We start from the raw sequence: 25203 nt of genomic DNA on the forward strand, positions 1-25203 counted from the left end.
GTCGCGGGTGTGCTCGCCCAGTGCTTTTTGGGCAGAATGCGGGGTACACCCGTACTGAAGTGGGAGAACACACAATTCGGATCGAATCCACCACCTCTGCATTGCGAATCGGACCCACTTACCAGTGGAAAAATTAATTGTAGTTGAAGCATAGTATCTGAGGAAGGCAGTAAAAAGCCATGTATCCTTTTACACTACCGGAAATAATGACAAAGAAGAAGACGGCCTCCTGGACCAAGAGGGCGCTAACTACGCTTCAAATGCAATATGAGTGCAGTGAGCGTGGGAAGAAGAAACATCAGCAGCAGAGTCCATTCCTCAATTTGCCCAGACAACCAACTTTGCGTCAACATCTGGCGTCAAATATGAGCTGCTGTGTGTGATAAGAAACCACAAGCCGGGAATGTGATCGTTATGCGACCAGGCGGCTTAGTTTAAGTTTGAAGGTCTGTTGAATGTCCGAAGCCATTTCACGGATACATCGCCGACCAACCACCGAGCTGCTGTCACCGGGAAGGCCGCCTCCGCACCAGGCGGGGATTTAACTTTCTCTCTCCCGGTCGTATGGACGGAGCCGACGAGTAGCCACCGAGCAGCCCCGGGGTAAAATTTGTCTCTGTCGGTAAGAATGGAATCCTCCTTGGGGATTGGCAGTGAGGAGTGCTTGGCAATATCCTTTAAGAAAAAAAAAGAGAAAGTAAAATGAGGAGCTTTAATTAATAATTGGTGAGATAGCTTGCTGGCTAACGTAGCAGCATGTACTCCCTGGCCTTGTAAAGTTGTCTTTCGGATACTTGAGCAAGACGAAAGTTTCTTTACAGAATTACTCATTCTTTATCGCTTGTCTCTATCATTTCTTCCACTAGGGGGGCTGTCAACCAAAACAATGGTTTAAAGAAAATAAACGCGATTTGATGACGTATTTATTTGTGCGGATTATGAATTTGGGCCGATTGATCATTTTTTTGACTAATTTCAGTTATCTAACCAATCTGGCACCTGACAATTTAGTAGAATTTATTTGTCTACTTATGTTATTGTACATTTTGACCGTCGGATCTACTCCATATACGATGTTTCGAGGTTATAAACAGTGTAGGAAAACGTCGACACGCCGCACAAGAAGAATACTCAATTATTGCCGCACTTAATGTTTGTGATTTTATTGTTTTATATTGGAATTGTGTTGCGGAAAAGTTTCATCTCCAGTGATTTGTTGTAATTTTGAAATGCGATTACAAACAATAGTCATGTGGCTCACCGGCGTATTTGACTGTTTTTGATACAAAATATTGTATTATGATAAGAGCACGTTAAGAAATAAAGTTGCTTTATGAAGTGTGATTAAGCCAAACACAGTCGTAAATTATTTTGTGGCTTTAAAATAGTGTGGCCAAGGGAGTAGCTCTTTATTTGTCTGAAATATTATAATGTCTAGTCTTAATATGATCCTTTACATTGTTTTGAATGGGCGCCCCGATGTGAAGAAATCCCCTTGTATTTTGAGTACAAAATGTGCCATGCTTTCATTTTTTTTACATTATGTCTCGCAAACTAATTTATTTACACATTTGTGATCCATCAATGTAACTGTATATCTACATTCCTCTGTCATATTTCAAAAGCATGGCTTCTTGTGACAATACATAACAGCAATGCTGCATCCCCCATGTCTTTTAAAATACACAAACAAACACAAGTGCAGTATTTAGGATATTTACAGATTAGATTTTTTTTTTTCATGTTTTGACACAATAATTCCTTGATTGTGCTGCTCACACTGTAAGAGGTCTGGAAGTGAGGGCTGGCCAGAAGGAGCCCAGGCTGCTGTCACTAATTGAACGTGGTGGAAAGTTTGTGTAAGTACCTTACACATTAGAACATGGTGATAAATGTGTTAGGATTAAGGCACACACACTTTATTCGGTTGATTTTTTAAGACAAAAAAAAAAATACTTCACAGTAACTTGTGAGGCTTGGATTGAACTTTTATCGACTTAAATCCGCAACACTGACCTTGTTTGCGTTTGTGGGCATGTGTGTAGAGCTCTCGGGTCGTCTCGTTCTAGCACGGGGCACAAAGCAATTAGTTTGCGCCAGCTCTCGTCTACCTCCACTCATTATCTAGAATTCCTGAACTCCGTAATGAAATTCACATGGGAACACAAGTTCCATGCTCCACCAGCTGTTAGCAGGAGCCGTCTGAGTTTTCATTCTCGCTCTACGTGCGATTATATAAAGCATACTGAAAATACAGAGTGACACAAGAAGAACTTTTTAGTACAGTAGAAAACAACAAGGCTTGAACATCACGTTTGTTGATTTTGTTTTGAGAATCTTTGAATGAGATTGTCCTGATAGAAATTCCGCACAATTGGCAGATTCCTCAGAGGGCAGCACAGTGCATTTGTGCTCTGCGCATGTGCCTCACAGTGGTGTGGTTCAGGTTTTCAAATTCATTCCCAAGACATGCATGTTAGACTCTAAATTGTCTGGAAGTGCAAATGTGAGTTGGAAGGATAATTATTCTGTGCCTTCTAATTGAGATTTTCTCTTTGAATTTCCATCGGCTCTACGCGTGCCACATCAACTGTTAGCTTTTTTTCTGAAAATCCCGTCATTTTGAGACAGACAAAGAAGGACTGAAGCGCTTGGCCTATAAATTGCAACATATGACATCTCTGCATGTGAGCATGATCATTCATATTTTTTGAAACAATTTCACAGTTCAACCAATTATAAACTTCCATCTCCTCTGCATGATTGCTACTACCCACCAACCCCCTCCCGAGTGCTGTGCATGAAACCGACTTGGAACTCACTGCAGCGGCTGTGTATACATAATGTACAATTGAATTTGAAGGTTCAGAAGTCATGCAATCAATGACGAAAGGTATTATTAAGCGAGTGTCTGCTCTGTTGCCATGCAGACTGGGTGTGCTGGCAACCCCTGATGCTGTCGTGACTCGTCCGGTGGCCCAGCTCTCCATACCCATAAATGGAAAGTTTGAAATTGTAAAAGGTGTGTGGCTTTTTTTTTTCTACACATTTAGTGTTTGAGCTAATGTGAGAAGTACGTCAGAATCTTATTTTGTAGCTAAAATCTGAACAATCAGTAAACGACAAATGAACTTTGACTGCTTGCTCACTCATTTTAGCCCCTTTTTTTTTTTCTCACCGCAGAGGGCGAGGAGGCTCTTCTCATTGACTTTTCCCGAGTGTGTGAGTACTTTTCTACTATTTTGCCTCATGTAACCCCCAATTATCTTTTTATTTCTATTGCAAGGCTCTCGGTGCCAAACTGTGGGAACGTAAGCAAGCTGATAGGAATATATTGCAGCTCCACCAAACTGTACTGTTTACATCTTTATTTAGTAGCAGTCATAGGTCATGAGTTTTCCGGGCTCTCTGAAAGAATTCTGAATGGGTCAACTGTGGAATCACCATGCTTTGTTTTCTAGACAGTCTGCATTTTTTGTGGCAATTCTAAAGCTGTCCTGTTTGTATGTGTGTGTTTCCCAACTGACTTTAGCCGGACTCAAGTTCCGAATAAAAGGAGAAAAAGCCCCAGAACTTTTGTTAGAACTCCAGGATGACGAGCGTACACAGACTTTCCTCACCCAGGTGATAAGTGCTCAACAACAAGGTAGGTCAGTTGGAATATCAACTCTTGTAGGAACAGTTATAATAAAAATAATCACCCACAACTGCTCATGTAATATATAACGAACCATCACCAAATGAATTGTGATTGATGATCTTGTCATCATGGAGCAGCCCTAACAATAGTTATCTTGCTCATTACTACTAAATTTGGATTTGCCAGCGGATTTGACTCGACTCGAGTGTGTCCATTGTGTTTGGTGTAGTGACTTTCTGAGCAGTAGAAAAATGGCTTGTACAAACATTCAGGAAAATGTAATGACTCATGCTCAGTTCAAATGACGATTGTCTATTTCCTCATATGAGTGAATCAGCATAGCAAGGCGGAGTGACCGCGTTCATTTTAATTTGTTTTTCTGCTAAATGGATTCATTGTTGCACAACTGCACTACGACATACCGGAATTGTTTTTGACTCACCTTAGGAAGCTGCAGAAAGAAATTTTACCTAAGACGTCATGTAGTGCCACAATGGTCAACACAATTTTCACATCTACTATAAACATGGAACGCAGACTTCAAACTGAATACATTAAGACTTCATAATCTTAACAGTTTCTCTTTACTGTGATTTTCTCTCATTCGAACATTTGTAGTAAAACAGGATTTTAAATCTTGCATTTTTTTCCCGTAATAGCGCAAGTCAAAGACTGTAAAAAAGGTGTGCCACCAGTGTATGTAAATATGACAGAAAGTCATCACATCCGGCTCACTTATGCACATTTTCTTTCCTGTCCTCCAGTTCAATTGAGTCCCCGCAAACCCAGTGCAATGGATCCCCTGGCACAAAAGGGAGGTCGAGTCCCCGTCCCGCCTCAGAGAGGACACAAGACTGCCAACTGTGTCGACACTGCAGTCGACATGCCTTCTTTGACAAACGCACTACCTCCCGCCCTCAACAGTAACTCAACCAAACATTACACTAATGCAGGTAAATAAATGCTTAAAAACGCCAGGCCACCTGTCATTGAAATGATGGAATAACGCTTTGTAAACATTTGTCGGAAAATTCAGCCCAGTCTTTGGCCTCAGACTTTGGCTTTGAGGACAACTTCAATCACACTTCGAAAGCGGAGGACAAGAAGAACCACCAAAACAGGATAGTCGCCCCTCGAGAGCCTCCTCCTGTTCCTCCTCTTCCTCCCCGCAAAGCGTCCTTCACGCCAACTTATCAGCTGCCTCCTGCTCCCCTCCCCAAAGAGAGAGCCATCTTTGCTCAGGCCAAAGACAACTCCACTGGCATCACCAGACCAGAGTGAGTCACGCTATGTTCGTAGATTGTGAAACATGCTAAATTCGTTAAATTACCTTTGATTTTTATGATTATTGTTTTTTTTCTAGTTTTAAGTCGAGCTTCGATCGGACGGACAGGTCTTCGTCCTGGTGTGAGAGTCCCACTACAAACACCATGAGGCAGGCCATGTTCTCCACCCAGGCAGCAGAGAAAGAATACCTCATCAAACGCCGCCTGGGAAAGAAGGAAAACGAATTTGTGGACATCCAGAACTTTCGGTAGAACTGCTTCGTTTCTATGTAATAATTCTCAGAATATACGTAGCTTGAACCTCTGAGGTCAAACGCATTGTATTCCGGAACACTGGTCAAGATTCTACAGAATAAATAATGAAAATACAATTCATCCGATATGAAACTACGACCATCTTAAAATGTTTATAAAGTGTACAGATCCAAACTCGGATGTCTCTGGTTTATGTTACAAAACATTTAAGCTCAGGATGTGCAATCAATCAAAATTCAGTTACAATTGCACTTATTACGCTACCCGATTACAAAAATTAGCATAATCGTAAGAAAACGATTATTAATTCATATCCATTCATATCATTCATATCATATTTGTTTATACAAGGAAACCATACTTGAATTTATACCTTCACGTCATTGTTTCTGTAGGTTTTTCAGTGGTACGTGGAATGTGAACGGGCAGTCTCCGGACAGCAGCCTTGAATCGTGGCTCTCTTGTGACGCAGAACCTCCCGATATGTATGCCGTGGGGTCAGTGATGAATTTTACCCGGACTCTTTCATATGTGTCACTTTATCGTTCTTGGTCAGCGGATTTGACATACTTTTGCTCTTAGTTTTCAAGAGTTGGACCTCAGCACTGAAGCATTCTTCTACATGGATTCATCCAAGGAGCAACTGTGGGTGGAGGCAGTCGAGCGAGGCCTACACCCAAAAGCGCAGTATAAGAGGGTGAGTCGAGGAGCGACTATGATCATGTTTCGTTCATTAACTTGCATATTTTTGACAGGTTCGCATCATTCGACTCGTCGGGATGATGCTGGTGGTCTATGTCAATAAGACACACAAAAGACATGTCACAGAAGTAGCTGCAGAACATGTTGGCACTGGAATAATGGGCAAAATGGTGAGTTGGACCAACTTGGACATTTCAGAATTGTTGTGGTGTGGCTCAAATAGGCATTTTGCGTTGTACAGGGGAACAAAGGAGGTGTGGCGGTGAGGTTTGTGTTCCACAACACCAGCTTCTGCATCGTTAACTCGCATCTCGCGGCGCACGTGGAGGACTTTGAGCGTCGCAACCAGGACTATAAAGACATTTGTGCCCGCATGACCTTCCACCTACTGGATCATCCACCTCTTAGTATCCACAAGCACGAGTTCGTTCTCAGCCTTTTATAGCCAGACTGCATGTGGTTCTAATGTCACACTATTTAGCTATGTTTGTTATTTTTACACATACTATTTTTTTTTTTTAATCACAATTCAGGCATACAGCTAAACATAGGCTTTGCAAACAGCGAGCCAATAGATTTTTATTTTCGGTTGTTGTTGTTTCTCATATGCCAACTCCTTCACTAGGCTGTTTTTGTCTTCATCTGTTCTAGTGTGGTTATCTGGTTTGGCGATTTAAACTATCGCCTCTGCATGTACGATGCATCCGAGGTCAAGTATCTCATTTCCCAGAACGAGCTGAAGAAGCTTCAGGAGTTTGATCAGGTGAGCGATCCGTCAACAGCAATTCTCATCTCTGAAAAAGGATTTCTGGAATGATTCAAACGTGAAGATAATCCGTCATCATTTTTGCTTTAACTCTCTTTGGTTACACAGCTAAACATTCAACGGCAGACCAAACGAGCCTTCACTGATTTCATCGAAGGAGACATCAACTTCATCCCAACTTATAAATATGATTCCAAAACAGACAGATGGGACTCGAGGTTAGGTTTATGCAAGTTCTCTGGGCTGTGCCAAGCACAGCTCCAACGCATTTCTAGTTGTTTTTCCTTTCTGATTCAACCTGGTCGCCAAAGCAGCCATGTAGGCGATGCGTAGAATCGGCTTGTCTGTACGGGTCTGCGACCCCTGAAAGTCTTTGCTTCTTTTCCGTTAGCGGGAAGTGCCGCGTTCCAGCATGGTGTGACAGGATCCTGTGGCGGGGCAACGATGTCAAGCAACTCGCGTATCGCAGTCACATGGAGCTGCAAACCAGCGACCACAAACCAGTCAGCGCTGTCTTCAAGATTGGGGTAAGAAGTGATCAAGACCTCTTTCAAATGTCACCTACCCAAAAAGAAGAAGAAGAAAATCAAAGACTCCAGTTGATTCAATTCAGCCGTGCCTGGTATGACTGAGAATCCACTGACAATTTTAGCGTACGCAAAAAGCCAAGCAATAAATCTTCCAACGATGATCATCAGTGTGTTGGGTCACTCTGCTGATGACCTTTGTTGAGTTAGCTTTTCAAAGATAAGAATTTCCTCTTTTTGTGCATCAGGTGAAGGTGGTCAATGAGCAGCGCAAAAAGAAAGTTTTTGAGGAGATTGTCCGCACCATGGACAGAATGGAGAATGATTTCCTCCCATCTGTGTCTCTGAGCAGGAGAGAGGTAAGGAAGTCGCCAATCAATGTCAATCACTCCATCATGCTATTTTTCAATTGAGTGTCCGTTTCACCCGCAACATATTTCGATTTCTCCTCATGGGCTTTCTCAGGCCAAAAATGACCCACCAGTATATCCTAGGCTAGGTTGTGACTGGAAAACGACCAGTGGGAGGCAACAAGCTGGCTTCTATTTCAAGTGCCCGAACCCCTTCAACCCACTGGCAAAAGAGCTTAGACTATTCATACCAGAAATCCTGGTTGAGCTGCTTTTTTTTTTTTGGCAGAACATTCCTTTAATTAATACTCATGAACCTGAAGGAGGCTGGCAAGTATATTTAGAATCCAGATGCAGTGAGATCGCTTGAACCCAACTTTGTCTAGCTGGTACTACGCTCACTCATTGGATCTGGAACTTACTTAGAATATTCCGAGAACTCTGTTTCAACAACTGGGTCACCACTGCTCTGCTCACTCAGTTCTAAAGTAGTTCATGCTTTTATTCCATTCTTTTACCCACAGTTCATATTTGAGAATGTGAAGTTCCGGCAGCTCGAGAGGGAGCGTTTGCTCATCAAGAACGACGGGCAGGTCCCATGCCACTTCACCTTCATCCCCAAGCTCAATGACACGCAGTACTGCAAGTCGTGGCTGCGTGCCGAACCCAGCGAGGGATTCTTGGAACCGAGTAATTTCTCAGTATTCCGTACCCATTTGAAAACGCTTTCCCTTGTCATGTACAATTATGTCAATTTTTTTGTCTGGAAATTGAGAATGTTTTCTCCTGAACAGGTGAGACATTGGAAATCTACCTGGAAGTCTACGTGAGTAAAGACTCTGTCACACTGCTTAACTCGGGCGAGGACTGCATGGAGGACATCCTGGTGCTCCACCTGGACCGAGGCAAGGACTACTTCATCACCATCTCAGGCAAATACCTGCCCAGCTGCTTCGGCACCTCGCTGGAGACCCTGTGCAGAATGAAGAAGCCCATCAGGGAGATCCCCATCAGCAAACTCATCGACTTGGTGAGGAGTGCATGAATTGCACTGGAAATGACAGATTAGTTGAAAGATTGTGAAATACAAGTAACGTAGCTTAGATCAGATCAGCCGGTCTACTGAGGCCCGCCCCTGAAGGCAGAAAGAGGACACGTGAGGGCTTGTTCAATCCCTGCGGCTAAACTCGGTCACACAATGGTGCTATTTTTAAAGACTATGAAAAGCTTCATCGTGTATTTAAGTGAATAAGGAAGTAGCAATGAGTAAGTGAGAGAACTCATTCAGGTATTAAATCCTACTTTGCTGTTTTGGATTAGCCCTGAAATAGCACAGCTGTTACTTTTATTTTTTTGCCCCCGTTTGCAATTTTCACGCTTTTGTGTGGTTGCAATCATTTATGCTGGCCACCATCAATCGATTTTTCTTTTCCGATTCTGAAGCTTGGTGCCATCTTCTGTCTTCTTTTGCTTCCTTTTATCGCCTCTCCTTGACTTGATCATTCCTTTCCAACTCTACATTCGGGCTGTGGGCTGACTTTTCTCTCAGGGGGAGGACACCTTCACTGAGAAGGTAAAATATTTTTACTGATATTTGCTTAATTGGAGGACCTACATGATGGGAATTTATGTGAAGGAAAAAAAATTGATGGAAGATTAAATATGAGTAAAGGTCAACGGTACAATGACACTTTTGAATTCTCACAGTGTAATTTACTGTACATTGAAAGAATTGACCTGCCACAAAATGTCTATACATTGGTGTTTCGAGATGCGTGAAAGTCAATCGACTTACGAGCACAACCACATATTTTAATGATGATGTTGAATAGCGTCTGTATTGGTGTGATAACCCTTTAAGCAAGGGCACAGACGGTGCAGCAACACTTGTAGACAGACAGTCACAATGCTCAGTACTGATGAGCTTAAAGGAGCTGATTCGTTTCAATGAACAGTATATCCACTTGTTTGTCTTGAACTGTCCCAAGGTGGCCAAGATGGGCTCACTGGGAAAAAAGCTTCAGAATAGCTACTCAATTGATGCATTGTGACAAAAATGGATGAATACATGTAAAATACATAAATAGAATAGGTATACATTCAAATCATTTTCAGACCAATTAAGTGAAAGTAGCATTTTTCCCCATACTACACTTTAAGATCTTTTTGGACATACTGTGGGTTGGGAATTTCTGGTCTAGTGTGCAAGTGTAACTATCTTTTTGTCACGCACAGGAAAGGTCCAAGGTGAACTTCTTGTTGATGGACGGCGCAAGCACAGAGGACAAACCTCTAAAGATCCCCAAGGAAGTGTGGATTCTGGTCAATCATCTTTACACCAAGGCGTGTGATCAGGTAAGATGGGCGTGGCACATAACTCCTACTCTGGCATCCCTTCACTGGTACATTTCTTTTTAACATTCTGTTATATAACACAATTTTATTGTTTGGCTTCTGACTCATCATGAGACTTGGTTTCGTTTTTTTTCTGTCTTCGTTGTGAAATTTTGGTTTTAGCTATGCTTGTCGGCATATGACTTCTTTTGTTCCATGTACGCAGCGGTGGTTGTTTTAAAGTGCTCTAAAAATACGTTTGAGTTTCCGAATACAAGTTTTGAGTGATGATTCCCTGTTTCTTGCATCCATCTCTTAGGAGGACTTGTTCCAAACGCCGGGTTTGAAGGAGGAACTGCAGAGCATCATTGACAGTCTGGATACTAGCATTCCAGATGCTGTCCGTATCCTCATTCATAAAACCAGTTTAGGGGTTACCATTTTACATTTTGTATTAGCATTAAGATAGCAAAATTTCCTTCGGAAAAATTTGTCGAAACGTGTCATTTGCTTTGTTTACTTTGACCGTAAACTTCAACTGGGAGGAACCTATGAACGATTTGGAGCCTCTGTTTTTTTTTCCACAGTTGTTCACTGTCTGGCAAATTGCTGCTTGTTATGAATTGAGTTAGCATCTAGCGCTTGTGTAATGGGGGGGGTCAAAACAATGACTTATATTTGAATGGTAGAGCCATAGCACAATTGTTGTGTAGAGAACCCCCTGAGACATCCCTCATACACAGCAAAGAAAGGTCCACATTTCCTTGTTCCTCCTTAATACTTCCATCAAGCCGGTTGCAACCACTCCGTGGCCGAGGCACTGTTAATTTTCTTGGAGGCCTTGCCGGAGCCGGTCGTGTGCTACGAACTCTACCAACGATGTCTGGACTGCGCCCACGACAGCCACCTCTGCAAACAGGTGACCCCCATCAACCCTCGACGTCTTCAATTTATTTTCGGATAATGGCAACATTCGTCTTACTCCTATTTGATGATTTCCAGTTGATCTCCCAGCTGCCCCGTACCCACCGCAACGTGTTCCGCTACTTGATGGGTTTCCTAAAGGAGTTGCTCAAGCACGCCAACAACAACAACCTCACGGCCAGCCTCATTGGTAAAACACGTTTCTGTAAAGTTGGGTTTAAAACTGTTTTCCCATTCTGTAATAATTCATCAACTCATTTATTTTCCGAAATCGCTCAGCCTTACACTTTATTCCTACAATATATATTTTTTTTTTTTCTCCTTCCCCGTCAGCCACCCTCTTTGCCAGCCTCCTCATCCGACCACCTCCCAGTATGGCAGGCCGACAGACATCCCATGACCGGCAGAAAGCGATTGACTTTGTCTTGGGCTTCCTCATGTCAGGAGATGAAGAGTAACTTGCCACCCCCACCCTTTCCGGACTTCCTCCACAGCGTCTCCACAGTTGTGCAACGCAAGTGACCCTCTGTTCATTTTTCATCTGGTGGAAAACATTGACAAACGCTAACGTAGAGATCCAAGATGCTTTTTTTGGGAGGGACCTCCATTCGACAGTAAACGCTTTGACCAAGTTGTGCTTCTCTCCATTATCGTTGTGTGGATTTACAAGCACTTTTGGCAGGTGTGAAGGATGCTACGCACTTTTTGATGACTTAAAAGGATGGACTTGTGCCTCGGGACCAGACATCTCCTCGTTCTAACAGGACGGATGCCCCAAAAAATAAAACTCTATCCACACCAAGGTTAAAACACTATGCTTCAATGTTGTGCTAGCATACCTCTCCTAGAACTAAGTTGACCTCTAAAGGTTACAGCGCTTCTTAAGTTCATTTTGAAATGTCACCCCAAAGGTGAAATTTAGAAACATTTGTTGTGCGTACGTATAGTTTGACCACCAGGACATACCAGATAATCCATTTGACAGCAGCGTTAGTTGAAGGGGCGGGGCCCACGTTGTCATACCTGCTACAACCGTCTGTCGTGTTGATGAACTGTTATTTCAATGTTTTTCTTTTCAACCGAGTGGGTTGAAGTTTTGAATGGAAACATTTTGTCATCAATGTTTGATATCATTTTGAGAGTCTGACATCAAGTTTGTCCTCTTCCTCTGGAGTTACAAAAAAATCGGAAAGTTGATGCGCGGCTTTCCTAATCAAAGGCAACAGTGCTACCTGCTGTCGTCAAGGATGTAAATAGCAAGCGGGTGTGGAATCTGTAATCATCGGATGTAATCCACGTTTGTATTTGTCAAAGGCTTACATTTCCTGCTCGTGATTCTGTACTTTGGGTCTAACACTGTTTTGCTTTGACTGTAACTCCATGAGGTAAAAGTGACGCGGCATATTTGAGGATTATTATCTCATTGTGTGAGCTCCACCAGCGTGCTGGACTGATCACATCATAAATATTTGGGAGATGGCAAATGAACGGGGTGATTCCATTTAGTGCATTGGATTTGCTTTGTCCTGTGATGGTTCAGCATGACTGTGAGCACATGATGTTACTGCTGACAATCATGCATGTAGGCTTGAAATTGTTTTATAATTTTATTTTAGTTGTCTGTGGAGTTTTCATCTTCATGCAGTTTGACCTGGGACCAACCGTCCTAGTTTGGGAGAGACATATTCCATCATCAATCTTTTAATGTTCTGTAATGTGTTTTACGAATCCAACTTTTGCAATCTTGCCTGAAATCAAAATCTCTTGACTCCAGTCTTGTTGTATGCCAGTGAATTAAGTGTAATTATGGGAATTTATTGTGCAGACACGTGGTCATCATCAGCTCCTTCATGAAGGTACTCAATACTCAAAGCAACACTTTACAGCCTCTTTGGTACTATTTTATTTATTTCACAAATAAAATCTGATTATGTTGACGTTCTCAAATATAGTGTCACTTTTGATATTTGGGAAATGAACTCAGCTTAGTTGTCCATTCATTACTATGCTTCATTCTCACTGCAGGTTGACCTTATTTGTTTAGGCTGACCGTCTTCAGCCAATCAAAAGCCATGACGCCACTTAAAGATGCTGTCTGTATGAGGAGTGACGTCAGCCAGTAAGTGTCCGTCTTGAATTAAAGAGGAAATTTAGAAAATGTTTTCATATGCATGTTTCAATTAATCCCAAATGTATATGTGTTTATGTAAATTTGGAAATTGAAATCAACGACCAGCTAATATGATTGCTTAACGCAGTTGTAACACTAGGTGGCAGTATTGCCAAGCCTTTTCCCTTCTCTTGGCTGATGATTCGTCGTCCGCTATCCCTTATTTGACTTTTTACACGTAAAAAAAAAAAAAATAACTTAAATACAGTTGCGAGGTATGTGTCACGTGAAAACGTAAAGATTGTATTCCTATTAAGAAAAAGTGAGAGGTAATAGAGAAGAGGGAAAACTTAGAGCCCTGTAACATGCACATTTATGTATGAGCTGAATTAAGCACGACGCTTAAAAATAGCTGAGTAACCAAAAATTTAAGTTGAATTTAGTACTGCCTTGACACACTTTATACAAATGACCCGACATTACTTCTTTGAGTCGGGAGATCTTTCTCTTTTTTAATTGTTTTCTTAATTTATTTATTTATTTGCGTGCTTTGACTTGAAGCACCTTAATCCAAATGCAAACTTTAGTGAATTAATTTTGTTGTTGCGCACTTCTGACTTGCTGGGAACTGAGACGGAACAATTTTAAAGACACCCAAAATATTTGTCAGGACTTAATGCTTCTTAAGCAATAAAAGCACATTGGAAAGATTTGCCAAACGTCTTTACAAAATGATTTTCACGGCGTATAATTAAATATCCACATTCCTGTCAGTTCACATCAATCTTATTGGCACTCCAACGTTTGTGTCAACGAGTGTCATTATTTATGAGACAATTGTGTCTAACCAGTTTGAGGGCCACAAACTTCCCAGATGTATTTTTATTTTCTTTTTTCTGGGTGAGTTAGGTAATGCTGCTGTTACTGTCCTACTTTTGCTCCATGCAACATTACACGCACACGCACGCGTGCACGCAGGCAACTCCAAACTGGACCAGTCATCATGGACGTCGTGTGCATGTGTGCCAAGTATCCATGGAGATGACTGCTAGGTGCTGACCTTCTCATTTCCAGGTTATATAACCAAGAGTTTTGGCAAGATTCAGACACTCAGAGGTGAGGAGACAACAGCAGAGGATGGGGGCGTTGACACCAAATGATCTGACACGTTTAAAAAGGCAGTTGAAAAATGTAGTTCACACATTTGCCATCTGTTGTGTGTTGGCATCAGCATTTGATAAATTGCGCCTCCTTACAGGCTCAAGTCAGTGGATGAATTCACAAAGATACAATAACAACGTCTGTTTAAAGTCACTGCCGTAACTTGCCGCATGATTCTATGGTCTCGATTTAATGAGATCACATTCTTATCACAGAGATGGAACATTTGGAAACTCCCTGCGATATATTCCCAATGACTGCGGTGTTGTATTTAATTTGAAGTAGATTAAATGTTTAAAATGAATGGGGAATTATTGTATCCCCCCCCCCCCAAAAGAAAGTTGATTAATATCATTGATTGAATTAACATATGCATAGTGTGAAACAAAAGATTCAGAAGTGTAAAATGCATTTTACATTCAGAGATTAAAAACGGCATCAGTAGTAAATTATAATATCATGAGATTTCAAATATAATTTTTTTTTCTTATTTTATTATAATTATATTATTGACTGGTATAAATGTCACACGACTTCACTAAGAAAGGCCAAACTTGCTTAAATGTTCATACTCTATTGTTACATTTGACCTCCTTTGCAACTTTTTGTAATATCTGACTGACCTACATTGACCATGCTTGCATAAACTCTTCCTGTCCAAGTTGTCGCCTCTATAATTGAGCTGCACCAGAAGAGTGAGTGCAACAGTTGTGATCTTTTTGAGGGCTGTAGTATGCTACTTGATCAATTCCTGATTTACTCCTGTGTGTGTAAAATGTCATCACTCGACAAGCTTGGTTTGATGTAGTTACTGTAAGGATTGCTCTGTACGTGAGATTGTTGTGCTGCTTGGTGTTTTTGAGCATGTTGACCTTGGCATTGACTGGTTGCTTTTAATAGCAAGTTAAGAGGGCTTGGAGTGTGACAAAAAGTCTACAACATAGTCAAACCTCTTGAGACACATAATCAAATTAATGACTCAGAGGTTAGGCTCGACTCGTTATCTTACTTTCAATTCAAGATTTTAGAAAATTTGAAAGTTAGATTCTTTGGTACCATTCTCGGCCGTCAGTGCGACAGGCATGCCACATTGAAAGGGAACGAGAGGAGACGCTTGGATTCGCAAGGATTGAAATCAATTTCGATTACTCTCACAGCAGCGCAGACTTCCCTCTCTCTGAACCGATGGCCTGGGCTATTCTTCCAAATTACCAAGAAAAAAAACAATTTCCTTGAAACCATCATCATTGATTAATGAGATTCATTTCAAAATGTCATTTTAAATTGCAGGTTAAACTTCCTTCTATTCCTGAAATTAGACAACAGCGAGGTTATATGTAAATAATTGATTGAAAGTAATGATGCAAGCGGTAATGTGAACTTTTCCTATTTTGGAAGCTTGGCCAAGCTTTTCAAAATGCAAACAAAGGAAACGTCACACACATTGTGCAAGAAGAACATGTCTTATTTTTCTTTCCAAACAATGAGGCCTTTTTTTCCCCATTTGTTTTAAGCTAACATTTCATTCTGAACTTTCCATCACATATATACAAACAACGTTACATCAGCTTATTTCATTTCTAAAACATAACATTCAAGATCATGATACATTTGGAATCAGGATCAGCTGTAACGCTTCTAAATGCTACACCAGCAAACCATGAATAAGAGATTTTCATTTGTATTGCTTGCTGTTGTTATGCACACACAGATGTTTCATGGAAAATGACCAGTTTGACAGTACGACATATATGACTCTCACTGCAATAACAACCTTGAAGTGTCCACTTTCCTTGACACTCAGACAAATGCGAAATATTCTTAAACAAAAGGAAGCAGCAAACAGTTTAAGTCTCACCGTGTTCAACGGTTTTTGTGCAGTACACTTTATTAAACCAGTTTTAATGGAAGCATTATGATTTATAAATGTGCTTGTATTTGACTTCAACATAAAAAAAAGCTACATTTAGCTTCTTAGCTTATTTTAACATTCGTTTAAAAAATAAATAAAAACAAGGGCAATATAAACCTCTTACTTGGTCACTAGCCACCTGTATTTTTGCAGCGTATGAAAAACTATGAAAGGTTACTAGTTGTGTTTTAGAGCATAGTTTTAGTTACTGTCATCAAACAAATCTGTTCCTTGATTGAAGCTCATTTTTATTTTTGTCTATTTCTTGATTTTGGGGGTGATTGCATTGCAACATGCCAGACGATCAACATTAATACAATACAAAATATTGGATTCAGTGTTCAGAACAGGATGTATCAAAAATTTAAAACACATCAAAAATAGTTCAAAATGATCTTAACACAATTTCATGAACCCCAAATTCTGCACCCAACATTACACCGCATTCCAGTTTCAACATAAGAGGAAGAAGTCCAACTTAAGGCACTAGAACTGCTGTCAATGGAAGATCATTTTAGTTTGACAAAAACGCCTCTCAATATTCTCTTTTTAGGCAAATAAAACGTGGGCTACATTTTTTCAGTCATTCTTTACACATGTACGTAAATGGTTCAAATATCTTTCCGTTCACAAATGTCTTTCCAATATTTTTACACAGCAAGTGTAATACATTTGACGGAAAGCATTTCCCTTTTGGGCCCAACATAATTATTATATTTGCAGAATTAGGAAAGCAAATATTGCAAACATGTTGACTTCAAAATCACTTTCTACCCTTTGTCCCCATAACTAATGTGGTTGTGGGGAAAACCAAACATTAGAGAAGCAGCTACTGACATACAAAATGAGGTGGTTGATAAATGTGACATCTGTGTACTATTGCATATCTGATCATGAGATTCTGTCAAATAATTTTACAGATAGAACCTAAATAACAAACTATTAATAAAACTTGTATTTCAAAACAATTTTAAAGGCAAAACTCTCTACTGTCTTAAAACGAAACAACGATCAACAAGGCATCACAATTTTCTCCAAGGTGTATTTGTGGAATAGCCAACGTCAAAACAATTAAAAATCACAATGGAAGTTATTCTCCCTAATTAGGGTGGAAGTACCAAACAAATCAAAATTAACACTGACCTAAATAATTATACATCAATGTGAGCCTTTTCTTTTTAATTCAGGGCTTTCTCCCTTCTATTGGTACAGCGTGCAAAATGGCTGCCATTTGTAGGTGTCAAATAGAAAAATAATCCTGCGGAAAATGAGCATCTTTCAACAAATGTAAACAAAGTCACTGCTTGCATAAATAATGAAATAAAATAAATAATGGAGAAAAAACAAAATGCCACACATAAAAAGAGCAAAACAGTCAAAGTCCCCCCTACAAACAGCACACGTTTTTATTGTGTGTGCTACTAACGGGTGTGAATTTTCAATCAAGTCAATATTTTCTCAATGATAATTCACATAATTTCTGAGTACATTTGCACCCAAAGGTATGTTTGGTCTCTCACAGAATTCATAAGTACACTTAGATACATAGAGTGCTTCTCAAATGTAATCGACCACCACCCGATAATTATTATTTTTTTCTTTCCTCATTCTTGTTCAAAATTCAAAAATATAGAAAGCAGACTGAAAAGGTGAAACTCCGCACTAAAGCACTTCATGATGCTCGTAATGTTTTCTCCTTTTCACAACAGGTAGTCTAATAAATGCATGAAGCAGCACTGTGCGTATAGTCACTATATGCGTATTTTCATTTACTCTAAAGCTGTTGGATAGGCAACTCACTCTGAGGAAGATTGTCAAATGTATTGATATTTTTTTTTTTTTTTTTTGGTGTATTACCTCACATTAGAAGCGCAGAGAAGTATGAAAACAAAGGAGTGCCATGCACAATAAGGCCAACAACGTACATTGACTTCCATGCCCTCGGTCCGTATGTTGTGCGCATTAGTAAAGTAAAGTGTTACAAAGAAAAGTGATAATCCTGACCCATAATCAAGCGTTTAGACTCTGGCTTGACGTCGAAAGGACGAAACAAAAGACGAAGGCTTGCTTTGGGTGCAAAGAGCCCAGGGGTGAATGGAAGTTGAATATAAGGTGATTGAGAGTTCTGTAGATTGTGCGACATGGAAAGTGCTGTCGCAAAAACAGAAATGCTCAAAAGGAAGAAAACTTCTCGTCGGAGTCTGGGTTGCAGGCGCGGGTGGTTCGGGCGAGATTATCAACGCTGGCCCACGGCGTGTCCCCGATTTCGGTTGCGGGACATGAAGAGGAGGACTTTGCGGATGCCGCTCAAGCGGTTTTTCAGGGATGTGATGGCGAGGAAAGGCAGCTGTGCTCGCCCCTCTAATGGAAGCACAGCAAGTAACCACCAACACCATGATGGACCATTCGGATTGGCCTGAAGACGGGGAGAAAGAGGAGAAAGTTCAACTTGCTGTAGGATACGTCATCACGGCTCATACGTAAAAGTCAATTCCAAAGTCTTTCGGCGTGAGATCTACGATATGCGGTGAGAGTCTTACACACCTGAAGTTCGGAGTCTTTCTCGGGTATGGGTCCAAAATGTCCTTCAATGCGTTCCTTCTGCTCTGTTTTCAGAGAGTCGACCCAGACGAGAGCTTGGTCATACACCGTGTCATGTAAAGACTGCAACTCCCCCACTGCCAAGCCCTCCACCTACAAGGGATTCATCAATTCATTCTCCAGCCCTTTAAACTTATGCGCTTTGGTTGCTCTTCAACTGACCTTGACATCTTCCAGGTACTCAATGTCAGCCGTGTTGTATCCATCCCTCTCACGATGCTGGATGACTTTAAACCTCCGCCTGCCGATGGTGTCGACGACGGAGCGCCCGTCGGAAAAGAACGTCACGTCACGAATCTCTAGCAGGCATCCGTAGTCTGCAAACCTAGAAAGTGGGCAGAAGGTAGAGGAAGGGGGTTTAATATTACATTCTACCGGGTGCGTACACGGAAAGCCTGACGGGACACCCACCCTTTGAGGTCATCCGCCAGACACATGCCAAAGCAGTTGGTTCCCGTTTCCATGCATCGGCGAATCATCAGTCGGTAGCAGGGCTCAAAGATATGCAGAGGACACGGCACGGTGGGGAAGGCCATGGTGCACACGAAAATAGGCACGTTCTTGTTGAGGCTGGAGAGAGAACGAGGCAAAGAGGTTGACTTTTTTTTTTTTTTAAGCCCTTATCTTCAAGCATGTAGACTATCATGTGTTTCGGAACAAATCGAAGACTTTAGTTCAAGGTTTGGTTTTAAAAATGGATTTTCTTGGATCCGGGCCGCCGGCTGGGGATACTTGACACTCGTATCTAAGAGGTCAGTGTGTCATCTCGACAGAGGGACAGTAGGTCAGACCGCAGCTCAGGTTATATCACTCCAAGAGCAAGGGCGTGGTTAAGACAAAAGGCAAGTAGTCATAAATATCCGTCCGTCCGTCCCGAAAGGGGAAAAGTTACCTAAATCCAGACCTTGGGGATCTCATGAACAAATCTTGAGCATTATAAAAGACAAGACTTGAAAGGGGAAGCTGCGGGAGTATAATAAATGGTATGTCAACGGAGAGGAAGTAGTAAAAACTTACTTGGAAAGCTCAGCCATCTCCTCGATGTGAATTTTCTGTCTCTCCATGAGCTCAGTCGGAAGATACCTCGCTATGAGGCTTTCCATCAACGTGGTCTTGCAGTATTGTCTTTGGACGAGGTACTGTGGAGCGATGGAGAGAGATGGTAAGACGCGAGGACGGACAGTGGGAGAGAAGAGTTTGAAAGGACATGAGGCTCGCGTACTTCTGACAGCTCTTCTTTGCAAAGTGGACACTTTGGGTTGTGGTCTAGACATCTCTTGAGACACTGGAGACAGAAGGTGTGACCGCAAGGTGTCGTCACCGGCTCGTAGAGTAATCTGGGCACAAAACTGTCCTTTAGCATGTTTTTGGACAAATTCAAAATACAAGTGAGCTTGGATGTAAAGAGCACCTCACCTCATGCACAGAGAACATTCCAAATCGGTTGGGTCCAAAAGGTCCCCGACTGCAGGACTTAACAGATGATTCCCCTCTGCTGACTCTAAAAGAAGAGAGACAAGTTCAGCAATTGATTTTTTAGTAAAGCGAGTTTATTAGCGAGTGTGCTCACCAGACTTACTTCTTTTTTTAGCATCGCTCTTCCCCTCTGTTCCATGCTCTTCCTCGCACTCCTCATTTGTGATTCTTCGCTTCCGCTTGTTTAGAACATAGTGGTTGATCTTCCCGTCCTCCTGAACTGTGACCTCACTGCCATCCAATCTGCCAGGAGCCACTCTCGACTCCGAAGACAGCGGGACTGGGCCGAGGAGCTGAGAGAGAGACGAGTGAAGGAATCGTTACACAATGGGTTCTATTTTAATTGATGGGGAAGTGAGGAGTGTGTCCTTTAAGTTTTTGGCCGCGTCTCCAGTTGGCCACTTTATGGCACAGTTACTATTTTGCCACATCAACACTCTAGTAAGCAACTAGTGTGTTTTAAAGGAGTGCTACTTTGATTGGCTAGAACTAAAGTCAGCTGTGACCACTCCCACAGCGGTGCAACCCTCCCTCTTGCGGATGCTTGAGCCTACACTCATCTGTGAAATTACCAAGATCGAATCTAACATGACTCCACCCAAAGATACACCAAACACTGCACCAGATTCATGGCAGTCAATAAACAGCAGCTCTCAAAGTACACTTGCAAATTGTTCTCTTACCTGAGAGGCTCCACTGATGCTATTCTTCACGCGCCCTCGAGAGGAAAGCATCTTGGGGAAGTCTGAGATGTGTTCAGGCGCCTGATCCGTCACCGGAGCCAAGAGGTCACTAAGAAGCTGAAGAAGCAATAATCACAAAATAAGACTCAAGTATTCAGTTCGAGAGTGCTGAATAATTAGCGTGTCGGGTTAGTTGTGGTCAGGTGGTGGACTTCCCGCAAGAAAAAAATGGCGACATTTTGGTTGGACAAAACGCCTATTTTTTTGGAGATTGTAGTCTACGAATGTGCTATTTCAAATGACTGAAAGCAACCCCATTAAAAGGAACACCTTTGATCTGACGGTGGTAATAAAATCAAATAAATGAAATGAATGACTAACTCTTGTCCAAAACAAAGTGCGAATACCTTGTTAGCTTCGACTACCTTGTTAGCTTCATTCCTGGCCAGTCGACAGTCGGGCTCTATAGAAAGACACAGCAGGTATTCTCTCAGCGCTTCCTCAGTCCTTCCCAGTGACATCAGAGCCTGTGCCTTACGAACATGTCCCTTAAAGTATAAGAAAGTCATGTAAGGATTTGATCAGGAATTAATTCATTGGAAAAAAAAAAATCAAACAAGATAAAAGCTTTTAGTATTTGGTAGTATACCTTTGACCACAAAGGCATGAGTCGGCAAGCCATCTCAGCATCACTCAGAGCCTTTTCGTAGTTTTTAAGACTGGAGTGGATCTGCGAGCGGTTACTGAACAGTATGTGGTCCGTGGGAGCTGAGGAGTACAATAAAGAGAAAAAAAGATTTAGTATTCAATAAAAATGGCATGAATAAAGTGATATAATTTAATGGCTTGTCCTGCCTTGCCAAATGTGCGAAAATAGAAATGCCACATTACAAACGCCTGCCTTACAAAATCATGCGGCACTTCAAGGTCACCCACATTCTATGTTTCATAACTACTAAAACTTATGCAAATGTCACATTTTGCCTAAAGATGTGCACAGCCATGGGATACACGTAACTAAATTTGAAAAGAAAACCGTGAAAAAAAGCAAAAAAAACAGCCTTTGTACAAAAATGAAACCAATTGTAAATGTGAATACACAAGAAGCACACGCTAAGCAGCATTTCACACACAAATTTCCCCAAAACATGCACTGATTCTATTCACAAGACATCGAAGTGACTTGCCCGAGGGCTTGCCCTGACTTCACGCACAACTGTTAAATGCTTCAGCACAAAATGGATTCCATGCGACCTTCATCTAGATCAAAAACACCTTCCATGCGCTGTGATTGTAATGGAACATTAAGGAGTGTTTGGGCTATTCAAAGTGAGATTTCTGTGAAATGTACTTTGATATGTGTCATGGTCATACATCTAGGACAGATTAAAGTCCAAAGTTATTGGAAGTCGAGACGAGGCGAGCGTAATCATCGATTAGCCTGATAATTGTCTTGTGATAGGTGAAGTATTAAATAGAATGTAATATAGAAAGTGGTCTGTCTTTTTGATTGTAAAGAGGATCACTTCATTTCTATCATTGAACTAGTATTTGTTCTCCTTGTATTTGTTTTTTTATTAATTCTTTTACAGTATTTTTTTACTGAAAAGACCAGTCGGGAGAAATTCCATACAAATAACTGAGCCTGTAGACAACACGGTCAACATGAGTGCAACAGAAAATGATCCGATCTCATTTATTTGGTCTGAAAATAATCGACATAGCACCCAAAAATATATCTTTGTTCAACTATTTATTAGGGATGTTCGAAACCACTTTTTTTTCTTGATTCATATCAGTACGCGTACTTGAGTACTTCCCAAATACCCCGCTACCAAGCATCAATACCAGTATTGATACACAACATCTCAACTCAATGGACAAGGATCTTTCTGTCTCTCTGATGCACATGATGATCTAACAATGTGCCAAACGGCCACAGTGTAGCATCAACTACTGGCAAAAAAGACTTTCTTTATGTCAGATAGTTTTTTTTTTAAGTATCGTGGCTGGGGCAATCCTCACGAGTGCAGCCCTTACTGATATTTAACTATCTGTACTCACCCATCCCTATTATTCATGCCAGCGACGTACAGTGACAGGCAAAACAAGTCAACAGTATTGCATTTGATGGTCAAAGGCACATAATCATAATTTTGGCAACATTTTTGTTAAGTATAAACAACGACAAATGCCCTTCCTCAAAGGCAGGACAATGTCTTTACATGAATCTTGCGCTTCTATCGGTCAGTCTGGATTCCCGTTTTAGAAACTAACTTGGCCTACTGAGCATTCCTAGTGGTGGCCTGCAATAATACCCTTGACCTACATTTGTGTCATTCTCCCATTACACAACGATCGAGCCCAATGGGCGGTGACGCGCTTACGCAATGTTTGGCCCACTGGCCTAGCCAACCGTAAGCTTGTTATCCAACACGTGGAGAAATGGTCGTGTCTCGTCAACACGCGCACGCAAAATGGAGTGTTTTTTGTTTTGTTTTTTTGTTTTTTTGTCATTACGCACAATGGAGTGTTGCAGCACACACATGCTTGGCATGTTACAGTGCATTTCTTTGCAATCTATAAGTATGATACCAGTTTGCCAGAAGTACATGTTTCATGGATTAATTTATCCCGTGTCTTGATAAGCACATTGCTTAAGAAGTCCACACATTGTTTCATGAAAAGTCGAAGGGATAAAGTTACCTATTTTTTTTACAATGTTATTCTAATCTGACTATGATTTACTCAGTAATGTTTATGAAGCACTGGATGGATGGTAGAGTTTGAAGTTGTCATGGTGAATATTTTACAGATGGCAAATCACTGTTTAGTTAGTGAGCACGAATTGAAGAAGAAAAAGAAACAGTATGTATACCAAATCTAGGGCTGCAACCAAGGATTACTTTAATTGTCGATTATTTTGGCAATAAAAAGTCTAATGAAAGCAAACATTTCTAAATACCAAACGCCTTTCTTTAAAAAAAAAAAAATCGACATTATTTCGAAGTGACAGTGCAGAAAATGGCCAAACAAATTGATTAAGATTCAGTTACTGGTTTTGTAACACGTCAGAAAATGCGTAATAATGTTGATTGATCATTGTTTGTGAACCCCGCCCACATGAGGATAAGCGTTTCCGAAAATGAATGGATGAATTTGATCATCAATTTGTTACCGATTCATTGCTTCATCTATTAACCTATGAATAAACCCGACATTGTTTATTATGATGTGTCGCTTGTGTTAGTTCAAAATAAATGAGAAGCGGACCTTGAAAAATATGATCGCACATGAAATCACAATCGCGATTTGATCATTTATGGAAATGTCTCAGCCCCAGTGCGCATAAGTTGTTCAAAACCCCCCCAAGACTTACATATCATGATTGCTTGGTTGTATTTCTCCAGAGCTGCTTCCACCTTCTTTCCCGAGTAGAGGCCATTGCCTTCCCGCCGCAGCTGACCAGCACGGTACACCCTCGGGAACCATTTGGCCAGCAGGTTGCTGAGGACCACATTGACCCTGTAGCTGTGGACTGTAACTCTGGAGCTCAGCTTGCATTCCTTACAAACCACCTCCTTCTCGTTCTTGTCTCCCTTCTCCAGACACTTTTTACAGAAGCTATGTCCGCACGCCAAAGTGACGGGCTCAAACAGCAAGCTCAGACATATCCGGCAAGAGATGTCTTCGCACCCGCAACCTGTGGCTCCAACCTCCGCCTCCTCTCCTCTGCCCAGCCTAGTGATGGAGGTCAGATAGTCAACGAGGTTACCCAGGTGCGCGGGTCTCAGTTTGTCCATCTGCGCGGCTTGCCGGTAAGCCACAACAGCCTCGGTGAAATTCCCCCCGAAAGCGAGCGCGTCGGCCCGCCTCACAGTCAGATCCTGTCGGCTCTCTCCGTCCCTCAGTGCCGCAAGCTGGCACTCGTAAATATCCGCGGCCAGATCGAAGTTTTTCGCCCGGAAAGCTTCCGCGGCTAGCTGGAGCATGCTTTCGCTCTCTGTCCCCATAGCGACCAGCTTGTTGGAGAAGCTCATGTGCTTGGAGCATCCCCGCTCACGTAACGTGTGAATGTTCACGAACAAGCTGCGATGAGTAACTCCACGCACCACGCGTCTCATTCAACAGAGCAAGAGAGGGAGGGGCGCTTACGTAAAAGTTGTGTCACGTGATATTAGTCCGATGTTCTCATTGGGTGAGCACAGGAGAGAAAAAAATGGTTACAAAACAATTGGCCATGTAACACTTTGGGAACGGGAGTGACTGTGTGGTGCAGCAGTCGCTCTGACCTGCATTCTACACTCACTAGACGCATCGGGTCAAACATATAACAAAGTCCTCCAACAGCCCACATTCATTTACATGTCTAATATATAGATTTGTCTCTTTGCGTCACAAGTCTTGTAATATTTTACACCCCCCCAACAAAACAGGACATCAGTCCAAAACGTAGCTCATTTCAATTGAGGTCAG

The 25203-nt window shown here is 41.6% G+C and overlaps 2 protein-coding genes across 3 annotated transcripts; one reads left to right on the plus strand and one right to left on the minus strand.

Annotated features, from left to right (window-relative positions):
- The first annotated feature begins 245 nt into the window (after window positions 1–245).
- Window positions 246–12731, plus strand: ocrl (OCRL inositol polyphosphate-5-phosphatase). Its single transcript, XM_085905604.1, has 23 exons — window positions 246–670; window positions 1780–1859; window positions 2931–3022; window positions 3184–3222; window positions 3533–3646; window positions 4405–4593; window positions 4677–4917; window positions 5004–5174; window positions 5577–5678; window positions 5764–5878; window positions 5937–6053; window positions 6125–6306; window positions 6535–6646; window positions 6758–6867; window positions 7041–7176; window positions 7425–7535; window positions 8051–8216; window positions 8321–8556; window positions 9762–9881; window positions 10180–10264; window positions 10652–10779; window positions 10863–10974; window positions 11118–12731. The coding sequence occupies exons 1-23, from the start codon at window positions 629–631 to the stop codon at window positions 11240–11242; spliced, it is 2925 nt and encodes a 974-aa protein (XP_085761730.1). The 5' UTR covers window positions 246–628; the 3' UTR covers window positions 11243–12731.
- A 3467-nt stretch (window positions 12732–16198) lies between these two features.
- LOC147060707 (LON peptidase N-terminal domain and RING finger protein 3-like) lies at window positions 16199–24848 on the minus strand. 2 transcript variants are annotated; one of them, XM_085905954.1, is made up of 12 exons: window positions 24107–24848; window positions 21377–21495; window positions 21153–21275; window positions 20728–20844; window positions 20148–20337; window positions 19985–20069; window positions 19791–19905; window positions 19586–19707; window positions 18980–19138; window positions 18731–18893; window positions 18512–18661; window positions 16199–18383 (listed from the first exon to the last, which is right to left on the minus strand). In XM_085905954.1, exons 1-12 carry the CDS (start codon window positions 24765–24767, stop codon window positions 18204–18206), a joined length of 2184 nt encoding a protein of 727 aa, XP_085762080.1. In that variant the 5' UTR covers window positions 24768–24848; the 3' UTR covers window positions 16199–18203. The 2 variants fall into 2 exon arrangements, with proteins under 2 accessions (XP_085762080.1, XP_085762079.1); XM_085905953.1 differs by having other exon boundaries at window positions 21135–21275.
- Window positions 24849–25203: the final 355 nt, after the last annotated feature.

This window comes from Syngnathus leptorhynchus, chromosome 2, assembly GCF_054491065.1.
Source record: "Syngnathus leptorhynchus isolate UIUO chromosome 2, UIUO_Slep, whole genome shotgun sequence".
NCBI classification, from domain to species: Eukaryota; Metazoa; Chordata; class Actinopteri; order Syngnathiformes; family Syngnathidae; genus Syngnathus; species Syngnathus leptorhynchus.

What these genes read in the sequence shown, in the direction of transcription:
- ocrl (XM_085905604.1), top strand. Translation starts at nt 629, where the DNA reads ATGGAATCCTCCTTGGGGATTGGCAGTGAGGAGTGCTTGGCA. An exon ending in GCAGTGAGGAGTGCTTGGCA is followed by an intron (nt 671 to 1,779) that starts ATATCCTTTAAG and finishes TGTGCTGCTCAC; the next exon opens with ACTGTAAGAGGTCTGGAAGT. An exon ending in GCGCTGTCTTCAAGATTGGG is followed by an intron (nt 7,177 to 7,424) that starts GTAAGAAGTGAT and finishes TTTGTGCATCAG; the next exon opens with GTGAAGGTGGTCAATGAGCA.
- LOC147060707 (XM_085905953.1), bottom strand. Translation starts at nt 24,767, where the DNA reads ATGAGCTTCTCCAACAAGCTGGTCGCTATGGGGACAGAGAGCGAAAGC. An exon ending in GCATCAGTGGAGCCTCTCAG is followed by an intron (nt 20,338 to 20,727) that starts GTAAGAGAACAA and finishes TCTCTCTCTCAG; the next exon opens with CTCCTCGGCCCAGTCCCGCT. An exon ending in GCAAAGAAGAGCTGTCAGAA is followed by an intron (nt 19,708 to 19,790) that starts GTACGCGAGCCT and finishes ATCGCTCCACAG; the next exon opens with TACCTCGTCCAAAGACAATA.